The sequence below is a fragment of the Schistocerca americana genome, chromosome 2 (genome assembly GCF_021461395.2).
Source record: "Schistocerca americana isolate TAMUIC-IGC-003095 chromosome 2, iqSchAmer2.1, whole genome shotgun sequence".
Classification (NCBI taxonomy): domain Eukaryota; kingdom Metazoa; phylum Arthropoda; class Insecta; order Orthoptera; family Acrididae; genus Schistocerca; species Schistocerca americana.
In genome coordinates this window covers 339,696,165-339,715,792 of record NC_060120.1, presented here as the reverse complement: position 1 = coordinate 339,715,792, position 19,628 = coordinate 339,696,165, and the positions used below count along the sequence as shown (strand labels likewise).

Here is a 19,628-nt window from a genome sequence, read left to right as displayed (position 1 = left end):
CCCTGTGTGCTTCGGTCGTATGCAGTCCTGATTGTCGCGCTCACCTGCACGGCGCCAAACACGCATATGACCATCATTGGCACCAAGGCAGAAGCGACTCTCATCGCTGAAGACGACACGTCTCCATTCGTCCCTCCATTCACGCCTGTCGCGACACCACTGGAGGCGGGCTGCACGATGTTGGGGCGTGAGCGGAAGACGGCCTAACGGTGTGCGGGACCGTAGCCCAGCTTCATGGAGACGGTTGCGAATGGTCCTCGCCGATACCCCAGGAGCAACAGTGTCCCTAATTTGCTGGGAAGTGGCGGTGCGGTCCCCTACGGCACTGCGTAGGATCCTACGGTCTTGGCGTGCATCCGTGCGTCGCTGCGGTCCGGTCCCAGGTCGACGGGCACGTGCACCTTCCGACGACCACTGGCGACAACATCGATGTACTGTGGAGACCTCACGCCCCACGTGTTGAGCAATTCGGCGGTGCGTCCACCCGGCCTCCCGCATGCCCACTATACGCCCTCGCTCAAAGTCCGTCAACTGCACATACGGTTCACGTCCATGCTGTCGCGGCATGCTACCAGTGTTAAAGACTGCGATGGAGCTCCGTATGCTACGGCAAACTGGCTGACACTGACGGCGGCGGTGCACAAATGCTGCGCAGCTAGCGCCATTCGACGGCCAACACCGCGGTTCCTGGTGTGTCCGCTGTGCCGTGCGTGTGATCATTGCTTGTACAGCCCTCTCGCAGTGTCCGGAGGAAGTATGGTGGGTCTGACACACCGGTGTCAATGTGTTCTTTTTTCCATTTCCAGGAGTGTATTTAAACCACTTGTAGTTTATGTCTAACTTACCTGCACCAATAGTTTCAAAATTATTTACTAGTTTTCATTTTGAGTTTATATCTCACAATTAGTTCTTTATTATCAATACTTTAATCTTATATTCATGATTTAAAAGTTGCTAACTTTATAATATACTATATTATACTTTATACTATTAGGTACTATACTATACTATATACTATTCTTTATACTATTAGATAGCTAACTGCAGCCATCAGTTCCAACAATTAGAATGCAGAGTGTCTCTTCTGAGTTGGACAGTTGTACTGTGACAAGTTATTATTTAAGGTATTCAAGGGCATGTAGTTGTGTATAGAACTTACTTTGATTTTACAATTTACTTTTCCTAGTATTTTTCTTCTGCTGAGTAACCACCTAGCTGGGATTAATAATTGTCAAATAAAAGTAAGTCAAAGCAAAAATCTTTAAGAATGTTAATCTTGAAGTAGGATGGGTATAACTCAGATTATTCAAAAAATATTGAGGTGAACTTAACTCTTTTTCATTGTTCTGCAGCAGTTGAGTCGTCCTGTAAATTTCTTAAGTGATAATGAGCCAGAGAACGCATGATTGTCTACTAATGTGAAAAGTCAAAGAAAATTTCAGGTCTACACAAATTTATTTGATGTTACACCAGACAGTTCAGTTTAAAATAATGCATTTTACTGGCACTCTCGCATGATTTCTCGTGGGTCTTATATACTCTCGCTAACAATTCGAACATTGTTGCATATAGTAATTTTGATAATTACAATCACAGAAGTTGTTCAAAATGATAGAATTGTTGTAATTTGGAGATTACAATTAAAATACATGAAATAAAATACAAGGTCAATACATATTCATGGAAAAATAAGTGAAATGATTCAGATAAATGGCTGATTAGATTTTTTGTTAATGGCACTGCAACTGCATTATACCAAGTATTTCTACCATGTTTCTTGCACCAGTTATGAGTGCATTATTTTTTTAGTCTAGACGGAATTTCAAAATCGTAGCCTAAGTAAACATTTTGTTTAGATTGTCAGTTTTGTATTTTGAATTACAGTAATTATGCAGAAATTAGATGCCATTATATTAAATAATAATATAGCAAGTTGACAGTATGTCAAACATAGTTGTTACATGTTTCTAATATAATAAAATACCGTATATTTGGTGCTTCCTTTAATGTCCTATTGTGTGTAAATGAAGAGTCCCAATTGCAATTAAACAAACTGATGATACACGCTCCCATCAATGGATGGACTCAATATTAACCAATACTTTTCCTTGAAGCTGTTGAAAATTATGTTGCAAAGCTCAAAAGGCAAAATCACATATATGGGCCCTACCAAATGACTCAACAATCAATCAAGCAAGCAATCAATATTAGCCTCAAAAACTCTGAAAAATATTTCACTATCCCTCTTGTAAGTATATGATCTGATGATGACTTGTTAAGAAGTCAAAACCAGTAATGATACCACTTGTGTGACCCGAGATATGTAGCAAAGTAACTTTGTTTACAAGATGTCTTCTGCTTGCTCAAAAGACAGACTAAATTGGGATACAGTACTTTTATCATTCACAGTATGTGTTGACCTATTTTAGAGGTCGATAAATAAGTACTTGTCCTCTGGTTCAAATTTTTGTTTTTTATTTCCTGACCAGATTTGATAATAAATGAAAACTGCTATGGACGGTACAATAGGTTTTATGGGGAGTGAATGACAAAATTATGTGATTGACAAAATACAAAATTGTAGTATTTTATGATTACAATATCAATATCATTTCGCAATTTAAAATCTGTCGCAAGACAGATCAGCTGTAGAATCTTGCCAAGTCTAAGAATACCTTCAGATGCCGTTTATTTCAGAGGCCTGGACATTTTCCCTTCTGGTAGAATCTTTTCAATAATATATGCAAAGTATCCCATGTTCATCCTAACTTCTAGATATGATAAACATTTGACCTACATGTATTATGATCTTCACCAAAAATTGGTAAGTGCATGGATGAATGTTGACAGCAATACATTTAACCCAATACGCAAACTTTAAAATCAAACCATTGTGTCTCAAACTAAAGTACGTTTTTTTAATCCTCTTCCACCAAAACAGTGAAACTTGTGACTATTCTGACAATAAGATGATCAGAAGATAGTAAGGGCAATGTGTTGTTGATAAATCCATCCTCTCTCTCTCTCTCTCTCTCTCTCTCTCTCTCTCTCTCTTTCTTTCTCTCTCGTTGTCTGAAAACTTCCAGGACAGATTTTTTATAGTATGTGTGTGTCCTGGAAATGACCTTGATCGTGTTTCCGCACAAACTCACTAGGTGACAGGATTGTGCTTAGCAACACATTGTTTGGATCATTGGTGCATTAGTTATGGTGACAGTGGATGCTAACTGTGGGAAAAGTGTAACATTGAGTCTTGTGCCAAACTTGGGAAAACCCATAGTGAAATGCGAACAGTGATTAAGCAAGCATATGCAGGCGAGGCACTTTCAAGAAGTCATGTTTTCAAATCGCACAAAAGGTTTCATTAAGGCAGGGATTCAGTGCAAGATGATCGCAGAGCTGGTCACCTGTCCGCAGCACATAGCGATGCAAACAGGGAGTGTTTAAGGCAGTTATTGTGAGAAGACTGTCATGTAACTGACCGTATGATATCAAAAGAACTTAATTTGAATTGTGATGTGTTTAATAAGATTTTATGTGAAGACTTAGGAAATGGAAACTTAATGAAAAACTCGTTCTTCACACACTAACAGAGAAACAAAAAGAGGAAAGATGAAGAATTTCTGCTGAACTGCTGGATAGTCAAACGTGATTCCACATGTCTGTCAAAGATTATTGGGGATGGAAAGTTGGTTCTACCAGTATGACCACAAGAAGTGTGAGAATGCTGAATGGCAGAGTCCTGGATCACCAGCCTCGAAAAAAGTCAAATGACAACCTCTGAGAACAAAGACAATGTCGATTGCATTCTCTGATAGTAAAGGATTAGTTCACCATGAGTATGTTCCTCCAGGTCAAACAATGAACCAAACTCTTTACATAGAAGTCTTGAAATGTTTGCAACAAGCAATTATTTGTCACCACCCTGATTTTTGGCTTTCTCAGGGTTGGTTCTTACTGCATGACAATGCAAGAACCCCTACTGCTTTATCTGTTACCGAGTATGAGGCCAGACATTCTGTTATTGTCATCCCACATCCGCAATATTTGCCTGACCTCTCATCTTGAGATTTTTTCTCATTTCTGCAAGTGGGAAGGCGACTGAAAGGAAAGCTTCATCAAGGTATCGGAGACAAATGAGCTTACAGGTGTCGCAGTTGAAAATTTCCCTGCTTGCTCTCATGACCTCCAGAAATGTTTGCACATGTGTATAGATATCCAAGGGGACTACTTTCATAGGAACTAAGATCATTACTTGGTAAATGCAATTTTATATTTTTTTTTTTTTTTGAAATCCTGTCCTAGAACTTTATATATAAACCAGCATTATGTGAAATCCCAATCTATTCTATAGAATGCTGAGGTAATGTAAAGAATGCCTTGGTTTTAGGCAAACTATGAAATATAAGTTCTTTGTGAAAATGTTACATACTTTTCCTAGGCATGCTATACAGCTCATAGGCATTATACAGAGTGAACAGTACCATTTACACAATGGCACAAGATGAGAAGCCTTTGTTAATCAATATGCATTTGAAACTGAAAGAAGAAAACTATGAAATAAAGCTAAAGATATTCTTACTAGAAAACAATGACAGCAGAACTGAGACTGAAGTATTTGTTACAATAAGTACTCACTTTACATTTTGATCTTGTACATAGATTTCATTACTTAAAAAAGAATGTGACTAGAATATTGTTACTAGTAAAATGCCAGGCAGAACAGGCACAACCTACTTATGAATTACACTTCATTTTCCTTTTTCACTCAAAGCCACCTCAATTTTTTTAATTTATTTTTTTTTTTTTTCCACATACAACTAATGAATACTTGGGCACTTCCCGTGGCCTGAGAAGTCTGCAGTTGAGAGAGGTATTTTGTGGACAGGAATGTCTTCAGTTCTCAGTAAGGTGTACTCTGGCTTTGCAGCCGAACAGTGCTTCATATGGTGATCTCTTAATCCCAGAATGAAAAGCTCTCAGTATAGTGAATTCTGATCTTGGGTAGAGCTGCTTCAAGATTCCTTCTGCAGTCCCAAGTTGGTAAAAGTCTTCCGTCACATTCGTAACAGCTGCTAACAGATTGCAGGAGTCACCCCATCCCCTGTCAACATCAAGATTGGAACTCACACAGTGGTGCACAAAGGCACAGGAGGAAATTTTTTTGTAAAAATCCCTTTTCATTTTTTGGCCTGAATCTCAAATTACATTTTCCTTTGAACAGCTTTCTTAATATTGAAGCAAACACTGCACAGAATGCTAACCCCATGATCTTCTATGTCATCGCTGTCATCATCTATAGGAGAATTTCTGTAGATGCCATGAACACTTTGGTCACACTTTTGATATTTATGAGCACTGCTGCTTTCTTTTAAGCAGATGCAACAGATATCTGGAAAAGAAGGATTTTTGGTGACCACAGAAATGGAAGGCTCTTTGATAATTATGGCTTCATCACTGCCGTGGTTTTCTCCATCATGGATTGCGTTCTGATCTATGTATTCTGCAAGGAGCTGTGCCTCTTGCATTGATTCATCTTGTCATTCTTTCTGCTGTTGTATTGTTTGTATGCTCTCTATTATTTTTCCAGCTCTTCCTCACTCTTTACATCTAGTAAAACATTTTCTGGCAGGACGTTGAGAGACCTGCTGTGGCTTTGCAGCCGAACAGAGCTTCGTATGGTGGTCTGTTAATTCCAGAATGAAAAGCTCTGTTTTTGATAAGTTGGGCGAACCGCAGTCTATCACTCCAGCAGTTAGTTTTCTCATCATGCACCCAAGCAAATGTCCTGATTTGCTCTTTCAGTGCCCCCCTGACTTCGTGCGAGGCACAGTGTACCATGAATGATCATCAAGGCTGATTACCACATTGTTTGCAAATTACCTGCCGTTGTGGCACTGTAGAATCTCTGGAGCACCAAGTAACATAAATATGTGGATGGTGTTGTAGACTACCTCTTCTGCTGTCTTTGATTTCAGAGCTGTAAGAACTACAGACTTTGTGATTTGACCTTCATAGATCATTATTAACTTGTATCCCTATCAGGATGGGACTGAAAATTGATGAGATTGACCTTACAGTGGGAACTGAACTAAAAAAGAAAAAAAATGCTCGACCACAACACCTTTTTCAACATCTTTTTGCTTCTTCAGGCAAGGCTCACAGAGGTGAATGTACAACTCAGTATCAGAATGGGTAATGGTCTTATACTTGGACAAAAGTTCTTTCAACATCCTTCTCACCCTCCATGAAGCCAATTGGGCCCTATGAAGCATGTCAAATTATTCAGAGTCCTCGAACTTCTTTAACAGGATATATCAACTTAGTCTTATCCTCGACCACCATTACGTCATAGTATTTCAACAACCAGTGGTCTCATGGTTCCTTCTTCATGGTCATCTTGCATTTTTCATGTCATTGGCTAACTTCTGGTAACTGGTTTCTGTTAGAAAAACACGGTTTCTAGCAGCATTGGCTCTTATGTGAGATAATTCATCACAGATCCGCCATTGCATGTCAGCATGGTGTGATTCTGTCTTGGCGCTACACTTCCTTCCAATTTGTTGAGCCAATAACAACGGGAAAGGGTGGTCGGAGAGTGCCTGTGGAAATTCAGCTGGATGCTATACACTGCAAAACTATTATGGCCATATCTGTGACATGATAGTTGAACATCATACAACAATAGGTTGTCTTTGCAACCATTTAACAAATATCCCAACACCCCCACAGACAGTGTTGGTGTGAAAAAAAATGGTGGGATTATGCATATTATATGCTTTGGCAGCTGACAGTCTGGCAAAATATGCCATGCCTAGGCAATGTATAAAATATCTGTCTTTTCATACGTTTGGCATTCGATTTTAGACATTCGGTACATTACCTTTTTTATATACCATTTGATTAGGTTATTCCTTCTAAGATTTTTTTGTGAAGCTGGGCTAAGTGTTCAGTCAATTTAGTTTTTCTTATATATATGTTAATCAGTTATCAATGTCATTTTCTCTTTAATTTCTAAAGTATATGCTCATTGGATTTTCATTCAGTCCAGTATATTCTTGTCCCTCTTCTCCATATCCACCGAGCGAGGTGGCGCAGTGGTTAGCACACTGGACTCGCATTTGGGAGGACGACGGTTCAATCCCGTCTCCGGCCATCCTGATTTAGGTTTTCCGTGATTTCCCTAAATCGTTTCAGGCAAATGCCGGGATGGTTCCTTTGAAAGGGCACGGCCGATTTCCTTCCCAATCCTTCCCTAACCCGAGCTTGCGCTCCGTCTCTAATGACCTCGTTGTCGACGGGACGTTAAACACTAACCACTAACTAACTCTCCATATCCATATCTCTATTGCATCAATTTTTTTCTTTTCTTGTTTCCTCAGAGTCTACCATTCTCAACCTTAGCTTAACATGCTCCAAATAAATGTCTTGATGAATATCTCAAGATCACCAAATTTAAAAACTTCGCTGCATTAAATATGATCTCTGTTCCATGGTATCAGTACAGGCTTGTCTCTCTCAGCATTGAGAAATTTGTTTAGCTCTGAAATTATCATTTTGTTTCTCTGCTGTTACTAATGTATCACCTCGAGGTTTATTCCCTATTCAATCATTTCCAAAGTTAACATTTTGCTTAGCACATTCCATACAGCCTGTCGTGTGTACTGGAATGGTTAGTTAAAAAATGGAATGTGTTTCTTCACGTATGCTATCTACATATATTCACTTATTGTTCCTGAACTTTGCAAAAGTATACCCTGATTTTCTTATAAAAGGTCTTCTGGTGGTTTGCTTTCATACCTATTTTTTTGTCTTGCTTCCCTACTTTTATAATTTCCCCATCCTTTCATACCTCTTTTGTAATCTTCCTTAAAGCTTTCAACAATGTTTCATGTCTTCAGGGTTACCTCCTTTTGCACAACCACTCTCCAGCTGGTCCTTGAACTCCGGCTGCCTTGATAACTGTTCTTTTAGTTTTGGATATTTATACCTTTCCTCCTTCAGTCATTACGTTCATTTCCTTTCTTTTTAAGTTAATGACTGTACTATAGGCCACCATCCAATTTATGCCTTATAATATGTCTGTATTTCTATCGGGAACTACCAACGTTCCAACATTGACTATTGAAACTGAATCACTGCAATACTAAACGTTGATAAAGTTTCTTCTTCAGTTCTATGTATGATTGTTCCATTGACACCTCCCTTCAATCAAAACGTAGTGTTGTATCTCAGTGAGGAACTTGAAACTTTCAGCACAGGACAGAATCATGTAGAGGAACTATGGCTCAAAGAGCAGTTATTCATACATTGGATAGCTATGTACGCAGTATAACAGCGTATAATGGGAGGGAATCTCCATGGTGTACAGACACTAAAGAAACTTCTAAAGACGTGGAGATTCCTGCATAATAGGTGTAAAATGAAACATAAGGCTTTAGATAGAAAGATGCTGAATGAAATGTGTTTGGCTGTCAAGAGAGCAATGCATGATGCCTTCAGTGAGTACCATAGCAGAATATTGTCAGATGATATTTCACAAAACCCAGAGAAATTGTGATTGTATTTGAAGGCTGTTAGTGACATCAAAGTCCAATCTGTAGTGAGACAGGAACTGAAATTGAGGATAGCAAAGCAAAAGCTGAAATGCTTAACCCAATTTTTAAATGTTCCTTTACAAAGAAAATCCCAGGAGAATTGACCCAATCTAATCCCCAGAACACTGAAAAAATGAATGAAATATATATTATTGTTAGTGGGGTTGAGAAACAGCCATACCAAATAGAACTGACAGGGGATATTGAACCTATATAGAGGAGGGCAGCACAAATGGTCACAGGTTTGTTTGATACAAGGGATGTGTCATAGAGGTACTGATGGAAGTGAACTGGATGATTTTTGGAGATAGATCTGAACTATGCCGAGAAAGCCAACTAACAGAGTTTCAATCAATCACTTCCTTTTATTTGTCTGAAGACAACATTGCTGTTGCATAAGACATTGTCAAGTACAAGTTATTTCTTTGTGGGCAACATAATATAATGTTACATATAACTTACATAAATTTTAATTAATACTTGTATAAGTTATTTCTTTGTGGGCAACAGAATACAATGTTACATATTAAACTTAGATAAATTTCAATTTACACTTTTATATTACCCAGTTTATGATGTACATAATTTAGTTCGCATTACAGTTAAATCATTTATAGTATTACATAAAAATTCCTGAACATTATAGAAAGCCTTTCTTTTTAGGCATGATTCCACCACCATTTTAAATTTATTGTGTGGCAGTTCCTTAATACTTTGTGGTATTTTGTTCAGAAATAACTTGCGAATGTGTGGAAAATTGTTTTTGCTCTTGGATATTCTAGTCCACTGGACATTTATGAAGTTTCTGTTCCTGGTTTCATAAGTATGGACATTAGCACTAGTTTCATATATAAGAGCATTCTCTTTGGCGTAGACAAGAACTCTCAGTATGTACAAATTGGGAACAGTAAGTATTTTGTATTTGGTGAAGTATCCTTTGCAGGAAGTGTGTTTTTTTTTAAGACCAAAAATGCACCTTACTACTTTCTTCTGCCACAGGAAACATTCTTAGCCCCAGCAGAGTTCCCCCAGAGTATTATCCCATAGTTCAAATATGTGTGAAAAAATGCATAATAGGCCATAAGGAGGAGGTCTTGATTGACACAGCTTTTTAATTTTCTTATCAGGTAAACTAATCTTGATAATTTATTACAAACTTTTTCTGTCTGGGTATTCCAACATAACGTACTGTCAAGATGGATGCCTAACAATTTCACTCACTTTTTGAACCAGCTTTCAATGATTATTCTAGGAATGTACTACAATTCCCTGCATATCACTCACACAGGGACCATGAGGATAAGATTAGAATATTTAGTGGATGCACAGAGGCATTCAAACAATCATTCTTCTTGCACTCCTTACTTGAATGGAACGGGAAGAAACTGGTACAGTGGAATGTGCTCTCTGCCATTCATCTCCCTGTGGTGTGCAGAAAGTTTATGTAGATGATGTGAGGCCGTTCCGTGAGTATCATATCAATTCTTCAGCCACATACTTTTTGATAAATTCTCATGTCCCTGCCTGTATCAAGTTCTGTTTTTCATGACATTGTTTACACTGCAGCTACAGGTAGTTTCTCTGTCCCATTTGTACAAGTAACTTTTTCCACTGGGCAGTTCATCATATAATGACTGATCTCCTTCATATCTGATCACAGCCACTTATTATAAAGTTCTTTTATTTGTTCCCTATTTACCTCTTTAATTATGTTCTCACCCATTGTTGGTGAGGTCTTTCTTCGTGATAACAAAGATGCTACAGACATAATGTGTTCCACTGAGTACTGGCTCAGAACTGATGCCCTGCCTCTACTTAAATTTCTGAGTTAAAAAGTTGGTAGCAGTTGCTGTAGATGAGACAGAAGAGATGGAGGCTGTTAATACTTTGCAAGGAATGCATGGATTTAAATATCATCAACGAAACTGATCATTTAAATTTCGAGAAAGTGAACATTGTGCATTAGAAATCACACACACTAATTGAACATTGTGCATTAGAAATCACACTGACTAATATGATTATTCTCTGCATTTATTGTTCACTATGTTCCAAAACCCCATGCATAAAAACGGATTCTTTCAGGGCTCATACATCAGGTTCTGTCGGTGATGGAAAAATAGGGTCAAGAATTTTGGATAGTCATTGGGCTAGGAACCATTTGTGCACTCAACAGAGGGATCATCTTAGTGTCACTGTCCCATAGTATGGGTTCAAAGTATGAATATTGCACACTTCCTCCTGCTTAGGCTAATGGAGCCAAATCAGTTCGTTTTTTTGCATTTAATAATGTCCTTGGTGGGGCTTATGGAGGCACCATGGACAGTTCCTTAGAAACCCCATCCAAAAAATGTTTTTTTTTTTTTTTTTTTACCAGTTTCTTCATACCAAAACCGAGCTGCAGACTCCTAGACAGCACATAAAATCAAGCCTGAGAGGTAAAATTAGTTTTGCATTATTTCAATTTCACACAAGTAAACTATCAAAAATTTTACAATATATTCCTAAGATCTTGATTTCAAACAACCTCAGAAATCTTCTTGATATCTTTATCCTTTTCCAAGATACAGTGTTTCAAAGTTACCATTCTTGTACGTGGAAAATCCAGTGTGAGGCAAAAACTTCATTTTACCTTCCTTAGCACCTTTAAAATATTTTCCCAATAATTTTGGCATGTGAGTATATTTGCACTGTTTCATGCTGAGAGAGAAGGAGACACGGTAAGGAGACACAGTAGTAGTGAGGATGAGACAAAATTGAACAGTAATAAATACTGTAAGACAGTAGACAATGATCATGGTATAGAAGGAGTGAAGGAGACGATTGCAGTGTAAGAGAAAGAGCAGGACACAAGGGAAGTGGAACATACTTGTAATTGACAGTGACCAGAACAGTGTTAGGGGAAAAAAAAGGAGGAGACAGTGCCATTGGGAGAGAAAAAAGAGGAGGAGAAAGTTGAAGTAGGTTAGAGCCAGTGATAATGAGGGACAGAGTCTGTGATGACAACAAGAAAGAGAGACTACGGTATGTTGATGATTTTCACTTATGGACCGTCTGACAGCTACTGAATAAAACACAATTTTAGTGCCATACGCGTTTCGCCTTTATTTTCTGCAAGGCATCATCAGTGGCCTGTAATATGTACATATGTTAGCTATTTTATTTACATTTTTGTCACTGTGCCTATAGGTTATAAACAGTTCTGGTGGTTGGTATTTCCCTATTAAGCAGTAATGTTTTGAACTGTACTTACAGGTTGCGTAGACAGTTTCTTACATATTACGCTCCTGTTGCATTTTTGGTCTTGTTCTTCTTCCTATGAGCGCCAATTTGCTGCTTTTTCCTGCATTCCACAGCACTATGCACTGAACGCTTTTTTTAATTAGTGCTGTGGAATGCAGGAAAAAGCAGCAAATTGGCGCTCATAGGAAGAAGAACAAGACCAAAAATGCAACAGGAGCGTAATATGTAAGAAACTGTCTACGCAACCTGTAAGTACAGTTCAAAACATTAATACTTAATAGGAAATACCAACCACCAGAACTGTTTATAACCTATAGGCACAGTGACAAAAATGTAAATAAAATAGCTAACATATGTACATATTACAGGCCACTGATGATGCCTTGCAGAAAATAAAGGCGAAACGCGTATGGCACTAAAATTGTGTTTTATTCAGTTGCTGTCAGACGGTCCATAAGTGAAAATCATCAACATACCGTAGTATTACGCGCAACTGAGGAGGACAGGACCAAAAAATTGAAGAAAGAGAGAAATAGTGACAGTGAGAAGAGACAGCAGCAGTGGGAAGGAATGAATGATGTGGTAGCAGTAAGAGAGAGCAAGAGGGAGACAGTGACAATGAGAGGAGACAGTAGTAGGAGGACAGAAAAAAGGATATTGTGGCTGTGAGACAGGAGACAGTGAAAGGAAGAAAGACACAAAGAGATAATGACCTCAGTTGGGCTGAATGAGTGAGTGAGAATGGGCAAGAGGGAGTGGGCGGTTATGAGCGAGTTACAGTGAAGGACTAGTGGGCATGACTGAGTTACAGTTAGGGGATCTTGTGGGATTGAGAGGTGAGTTGTATGTTAAAAAGAGTGTGAATATATTTACATGCCAAAATGTTTGGAAAAATTTTTGAAGGTACTAAGGGAGGTAGGAGAGACAGCTTGTACCCCACTTTTAGTCTGAGTTTTCTAATAAAAAGGTGCATATTCGCCTTTTTTTTGTGCTCCAGTATGAGCATTTTTCAACTGATCTTCAAGTATGGTTGAAGTATCAAACTTTCTTGCCACTTTCAGGGTGTGACACATAGTAAAGGACTCCATAAGGGTAACAGTAAATTCTAGTAGTAATGTTAATGTTATATTTGTTGATTTTTTACTCTTTTTCCCATATCGGACTTATAGATTTGGCCTAATTGATACGCTGACCACATTGGGAAAATAAGTTCTCCAATGGCACAAGCCATTCAAGGAGGACTGAGAGGAAGTTACTGATGAACTCTGCAGTGGATGTCCATCACCATTCCCAATTGACAGAAATGTGACACATGTGCATGATTGATTCAATTCTGACTGGTGCCTGAGCCTTCAGCTGATAGCAGACATTCTGACCATGATGAAAATAACACTTTACCCCATTGTAACCAAATATTTGAACATGAAAAGCAAATCACAAACTTTTTCCAAAAGTTAAACAACGGAAAATCCAGAATGAAATGTAACAATATTGTGAAAATGAAAGTTGCCACTCACCATATAGCAGAGATGCTGAGTTGCAGATAGGAAAAACAAAAAGACTGTTGCAAATATAGCTTTCGGCCAGTATTGATGAAGGCAGAGATGCTGAGTTGCAGATAGGCACAACAAAAAGACTGTCATAAATATAGCTTTCGGCCAGTATTGACAAACGCCTTTTCACAATATTGTGTTTCCAAAAGTGTGGACTGTTGAACAAAATGACATGCTAGTGCTCCATCATATGTTTCTCTGTCTTTTCACAGGTGTCAACTAGTAGACTTTCATCGACCAACAAGTGCTGATGGAAGTCATCCTGAACTATTTGGCTGGGTTTTGGAATACTTTCAAAAGAATGAAGAATTCAAACCACCACTCTATCTTCAGCATCAAGGTATAAAATTTAGATATTACTCGTACTTTGCATACTTTTGATATTATTTAGTGAAGTGAAAATGAGTAGTGCTATTTAGCTAAACTTAATCATGAAAAGGTGAAATGGTGGTACCCTTGGCAGCCTGAGGATAAGTCACGATAAAAACAATGCGCAACCTCTGGCAATGTGATTCAATATCTTCACTACATTGCAAGTTTCAGAAGGGTAGTGTCCATCGTCGGGTATGAAAAGATGAATAATTAAACTATTCCAATAAATGCATAACCAATAAAGTTAACCATTGAAAATTTTAGGAGCGTCAGGTTGAAACACAGGGAGAAAACACACAATCTGTGTACAGGCAGGCCAGATTTTATGCATTCTGTGTGCCCAAGTGGCTTTTGCAGCTGACATGGCTGGTTTTTCATGTTATGTTATGTCAGGCTGTCAGCTTGAGTTTGTTTAGCATACTATCATTTTTAGTTCGGTACTTCACTTCTGATATTTAGAAAGTGTAAAATGTAGACTGCTGGCATTTGGATTATGTTTTTTCCTCATGTATTTCATTGTCAAATTCCAAAAGTTGTCACTAGCATTTCTTTTATCACTGTTTACAATCCTGATAATCCCTTGAAAACTACAAAATAAATCTGTAGCCTTTTTCTGCTAAAGCTCAAAATTTAGTTCTTCAAACTGTTATAAAAGAGTTTAATCATTTGTCATGAAACAGAATATCAATCTATATCCGCAAGATGCATTATCTTCTTACTCATTTGTTTAAAAAACATCCTGCATTCACATGTGGGTTATATGAAAATATTCCAAATGTTTGGCAAATGACAGGATACTGCTCCATTGTCATACTTCAAAGGTAGGCACCCACCTATGTTCCAACAATTTTACCTGTATTCTACATGTTTATTGTGAATCAGTGGCTGGAATGATTATTTTTCTCAAGTCTTCCGCTTCCTTTCATTTTTTCGAATAATTCAAAACAAAAGGAAACTCTTTTGGAGAAGGAAGTTTGTCTGAATATCTAACATCAAAACTTGAGAAAACTTAGTTTGTAAGGAAGGAGGGGAGAAAGAAAGAAAGATTAAAGTCTAACATTCCAGCAGTAGCTTGATCATTAGAGACTGAGCACAGGACCCGTGTATGAAAGGATGTGGAACAATATTGTCAGTCCTCTTTTCAAAGGAACCATTCAAGCATTTGCCTGGAGCAATTTAGGGAAATCATGGAAAACCTAACTCTGGATGGCTGGACAGGTATTCAAACCTTCATCCTACTAGATACAAGTCCAGTGTGCTAACCGCTGCACCACTGTGCTCAGCTGTATTTTGTAATCAGAGACTAATTGAAGAGTGCCCTTACTGAACCAAACAGTATGTTCAGCAGTTTGCTCTTATTTTAATTTTTTTCTTTTTATTCTAATTTAACAAGTTTCTGTGAGCCAAGGTGCTGTGGATGAGTCATTAAATAATTAAGAAGACATCAAAACAATTTACAGTAATATGTTCAGTAACTAATACACTGCAGTAACTCTTGTGTAGAATAGAAGGAATGTGCCAAATGCAAATCTTTCAATGTAGATTTGAACATCTGGGGTTTATCATGTAATTTTTTCAGTTCTGCTGGAAACCTATTAAAATGTGACCTTTCAGTAGAATGCTGCACAATTATTTTCAGTTCTAGTGTTCACTAGCTGAATGTGAATTTCCTTGTCAATGAATCTGTATTCTCCCACCCAAATTTAGTCAACTATTGGCTGTGTAGTGTAGAACTTATGGCTTCTTAGCCTCTCTTTGCAGAACCTCTTCATTTTTAGTACTTTCTCTCCTTGTCAAAAATTTAATTTATAGACCTCCATTTTAGTGGTTCTGTTCAAATGATTTGATGCTGTTGACTTTGTTTCTGAATTGCTCTTTGATTTAGTTCATCTCTAGTGCAATACCAGTTTCTTCTGCAAATCTTTTGCCCTCTTCTACCCACTTGGAGGTGCACTTTAATGGTGTGATGTAATTGAAGGTCTTTTGCCTAATCGGTTTTCACCCAGTCTTACTAAGGATCCATAAAATTTCAACTGCTGTTTTTGTGTTGTGTCTGTAATCTTTTTGATGGATTTGTGGAGACATCCTTGTTTTTCTTATTCTTCCATGTCCCATCAGTAATTTTCTGGATTCCTAAAATTATCTGAGAATCTTCATTTACTTCTTTTCAAGTCCTTCCAACTTTCTCTTTTTATTTAAAATTAGACACTCTGAAGTGTAGAGTCCTCCTTGTTTTTTAACTGAATTATAATGCCTGATTTTGCCCTTGTAGGATGTAGCTCATTTGTTGTACCTGTCTGTGTTAGTTTGTAAGCAAGGTTTAATTTTCTGATTATTCCTTTGGTTGCCTTTTAATCTGGTCCATTATATTGGATCCACTCTTCTAAGTATTTGAGTTTGTCTGACCTTTTTATCTTCCTGTATTTTACCCCAATGTATTTCTCATTTTGGTGACTGTGTTCCATATATTTCATCTTTTGATAAGAGGTTTTGAAACCTATTTATCCAGTAATTTAATGTAAACTCTCCAGCATTTTTTGGGCCTCCTTCCAGTTTCGGTATGAAACACCGAGGTCATTGGCAAAAGCTAAATCTGATTTCTGTACTTCCCAAGGTGTATTCCACTTATTACTTGCAACTTCAGACCTTCCCAGCTTTTCATTATTTTCTCCAGGATGACATCAAAGAGAATTGTGAGGAGGGGGATTGGGGAGGGGGGGGGGGGGCAACTTTGGAGATGGTGTCTGTCAGGGTTTGTTTTATGGACCCTCATCTGTTGGTTTTGTCACTTTTGAATTCCTCTAAAACTCTTAAGTAAATTTTGGTCTATCAGTTGAGTCATATACTTTTTTGAAGTTGACATGAATTACTACTATGCTCTGGAACTCATTCCTCGAGTTCTCAGAGAAGTAGAACACCTGTTCGGGCATGAACTGCCATTTTGGAATCCATCTTGATATTTTCCGATCACTCGATCAGACTGTTCATCTGTTCTCAGCAGAACAAGAAAATATCTTACAAGCAACTGAAAGTAAGGAGATCCCTCTGTAGTTGTTCAAATCCATTCAAATGCTTTTTTTATGGAATGGGTGTATGAGTACATATTTCCAGTCTTTTGCACCTTTTCAGTTCTCCATATTTCTTCTGTAGGTCAGTGTATTCCATTTGCTGTGACTTACCATGCACTCTTCCACATTACTTTCTTCGCCTGGTGCTGTATCATGCTAGAGCCCCTTGATTACCTGCCTGATATCACTGACACTTGATGATGCTTTGGAATATAATGTGAATTTGTTTCTGAGCATTCAGTAATTCCCAAGGCTCTTCACAGTTCAGTGGCACTTTAAAATAGTCTGTCAAGAGCTGATAGTTTTCATTGTCATGGGTAACGACACCTCCATCTGTTTGCATGAAGTTGCTTAAACAACCACTTGAATGAAGTTTCCTTTCTGTGTGCCCTTTTTTGCAATAAGCATATTCCTTGTAAATGCTCAGAGCTGTCCCAGTACTAGAGGATATAATAGAGTGAAATATGCAACAGACAGAAACTTTCTTGTTTGCTCTAGAGACAATGAAATAGTTCTTGCTGCAGCTGTCAGCTGATTCTGTCAGGGTGGGTTGCCCTGAGTGAGTGTTATGGTGCAGCAAATCTGTCATCCTTGTAGGCAGCTCTACTACTCGTTTACTAGAGCCACTAATTGCAAGTAGCACTCAGTGTCTTACTTCTGGCATGCAAGGTGCTGAATTGGTGATTGTCTGATATTCTTGTCTGTTGACACATCTTCTTGGCTTGATCTGTAATTCTCACTATTACCAGTTCTTCCTCCACTTCATCCTGGAGGTCGGAATTGTTTTTATAGAGAGGTCAGCAGCTTTTATTTTCTGCACACAATTGTGCTAATGATACTTCCAACTGAGCTTTCACTTATCTCCAGTCCTGAGAATTATGAAAAATAAAAGACCACTGGTTATTTAATCAACTTTTGGCAATAAAACTTCACTTTTGTTAGAGTTCTGTGTAAGAAACAGTATGCAGTTATTTTTTGGCAGTTGAGTGTCAATCTGTTTCCTATAACAAATTTGTTAACACGGTCATCATCTGCAGCAAGGATTGAAATATTTGTTTTGCAAATAAAATCCACCTTTTCTTGCTGCAATGTATTTTATTTGTTCCAGACGCATTGAGATACGATGAGAGGAAATGTAGATGCCAGCCAAAAACTCAAATATCTATTCCACTAAAGATGCCTTAAAAGGTGAAACATGTCTGGAACAAATAAAACACACTGCAACAAGGAAAGGTGGTTTTTATTTACAAAACAAATGTTTCCTGTAAGCCACGAGCTAATGTTCTCTTTTACACTATTTGCTGAATCATTTACATCACATTAGACATTTTTCCCCATGACACTTGTGTCATCAGCAAATAGAATTTTTTTTAATTGACTGCATCATTTAATCAAGAAAAGCAAAGGGCACAGCAGAACCCCGTGGGACATGATATCCTCTTCCCCCGTCCACCTTCCTTAGTTAAATTGAAATCTATTCCCTGTTTTTGACATTGTAGGACAACCTTGTGTTTCATAGGTATTTAATTATTCATTGTTCCCTCACTTCCCTTAATTTCACAATGTTCCAACTAGTGCAAAATAATAATGTGATCTGTAAGATCTGATGGTTTTGTCAGATTAAATAAGATATCTACTTAAACAAGATACCTAATGCCCTCAACTTATCATTCATCCCATTTGAGTTCCTCCTGTATGAAAGATCTTAAACAACACTTTCCATTTCAGTAAGAAAGTTTGAACTGCCTCATATAAACCAGGAATATGTGTTGTGTTTTAAGAGTTATGTGGATAGATATTTGCTTGATTTAATGCCAACACTTTGTAATTGATTTCAGTGTTTTCGCTGATGATATAGTGTAGTTGTGCCAATCTGATCCAGAGATGAAGTGCCAGTCACACTCTTCTACCTTTCCTGTAATCACCATCCAACAGTCAGAGACTCAGGGACAGGAAATTGAAAAGTTATCAGAGATGAAGCACAGGAATTAATGTAGATTTAGGAGCCTGTGTGATCATTGAGCATAGTAGGGAGACTTGCATAATTCTCAGAATCTGAAATTTCATTCTTCTCTGAAGACTGAATGTTTAGCTTCACATCCAGATTTAGTCATACTGGATTTGATGAAGATCTGTTGTGCTTACCCAACTCCCTTTGTTGAAACTATTTCCTCACAATGTAGTTCCTTGGTGACTGCCACTCTAAACCTAATAATTAATCTTGCCATTCACAGTTTCAACGCTCATTCGTCTGTGATCATCGTCTACATCCTCTATCACTTCCTTCTATCCATCCAGTATTACACATCCTTTGCAGATTAGACACCAATGATGACTTCATCTTTCTGCCTGCAGGCAAAGACTCCACTTCTGCAATAATGATCAACTTAATTTCTTCATGGAGAATTGCCACCACTGTTGGACACCATCTCTGGATCTTGTTAATATGGAAAACCAACTTTGTTTCATTCATAGATTTATTCATCAGGTTTTCACCCACAAGTCGAGAAAGCATATAATTTGTGGACGTAACTAATAGAATTTGCTTTTAATTTTGTTTTGAATTATTAGGGAGTCCCAGATCCTTGTGGTTAATGTGAGATGGGAGTTAGTTAAATACGTTTGCACCAGAGTTCATAGCTCCACTCTTAGCCCTTGAAGGGGAGTAAAAGTCTGCATGAAAATCATTTCTCTACCTTGTGTTGTTATTGTGCAAATCAACAGTTCAGTCAAAACTGATATCTTTCAACAACAACAGAAACAATTAAAAAGTAAATGCAGTGGGAAGCAACTGT

The 19,628-nt window shown here is 37.9% G+C and overlaps 1 protein-coding gene across 1 annotated transcript in view; it reads left to right on the top strand.

Moving 5' to 3' along the window:
- LOC124595254 (zinc finger-containing ubiquitin peptidase 1-like) overlaps nucleotides 1–19,628 on the top strand; it is a 221,105-nt gene that overhangs the window by 151,163 nt on the left and 50,314 nt on the right. The window contains exon 8 of the mRNA XM_047133922.1: nucleotides 13,606–13,733. Coding sequence (XP_046989878.1) covers nucleotides 13,606–13,733 — 128 coding nt within the window. The remainder of the gene's footprint in view (nucleotides 1–13,605; nucleotides 13,734–19,628) is intronic.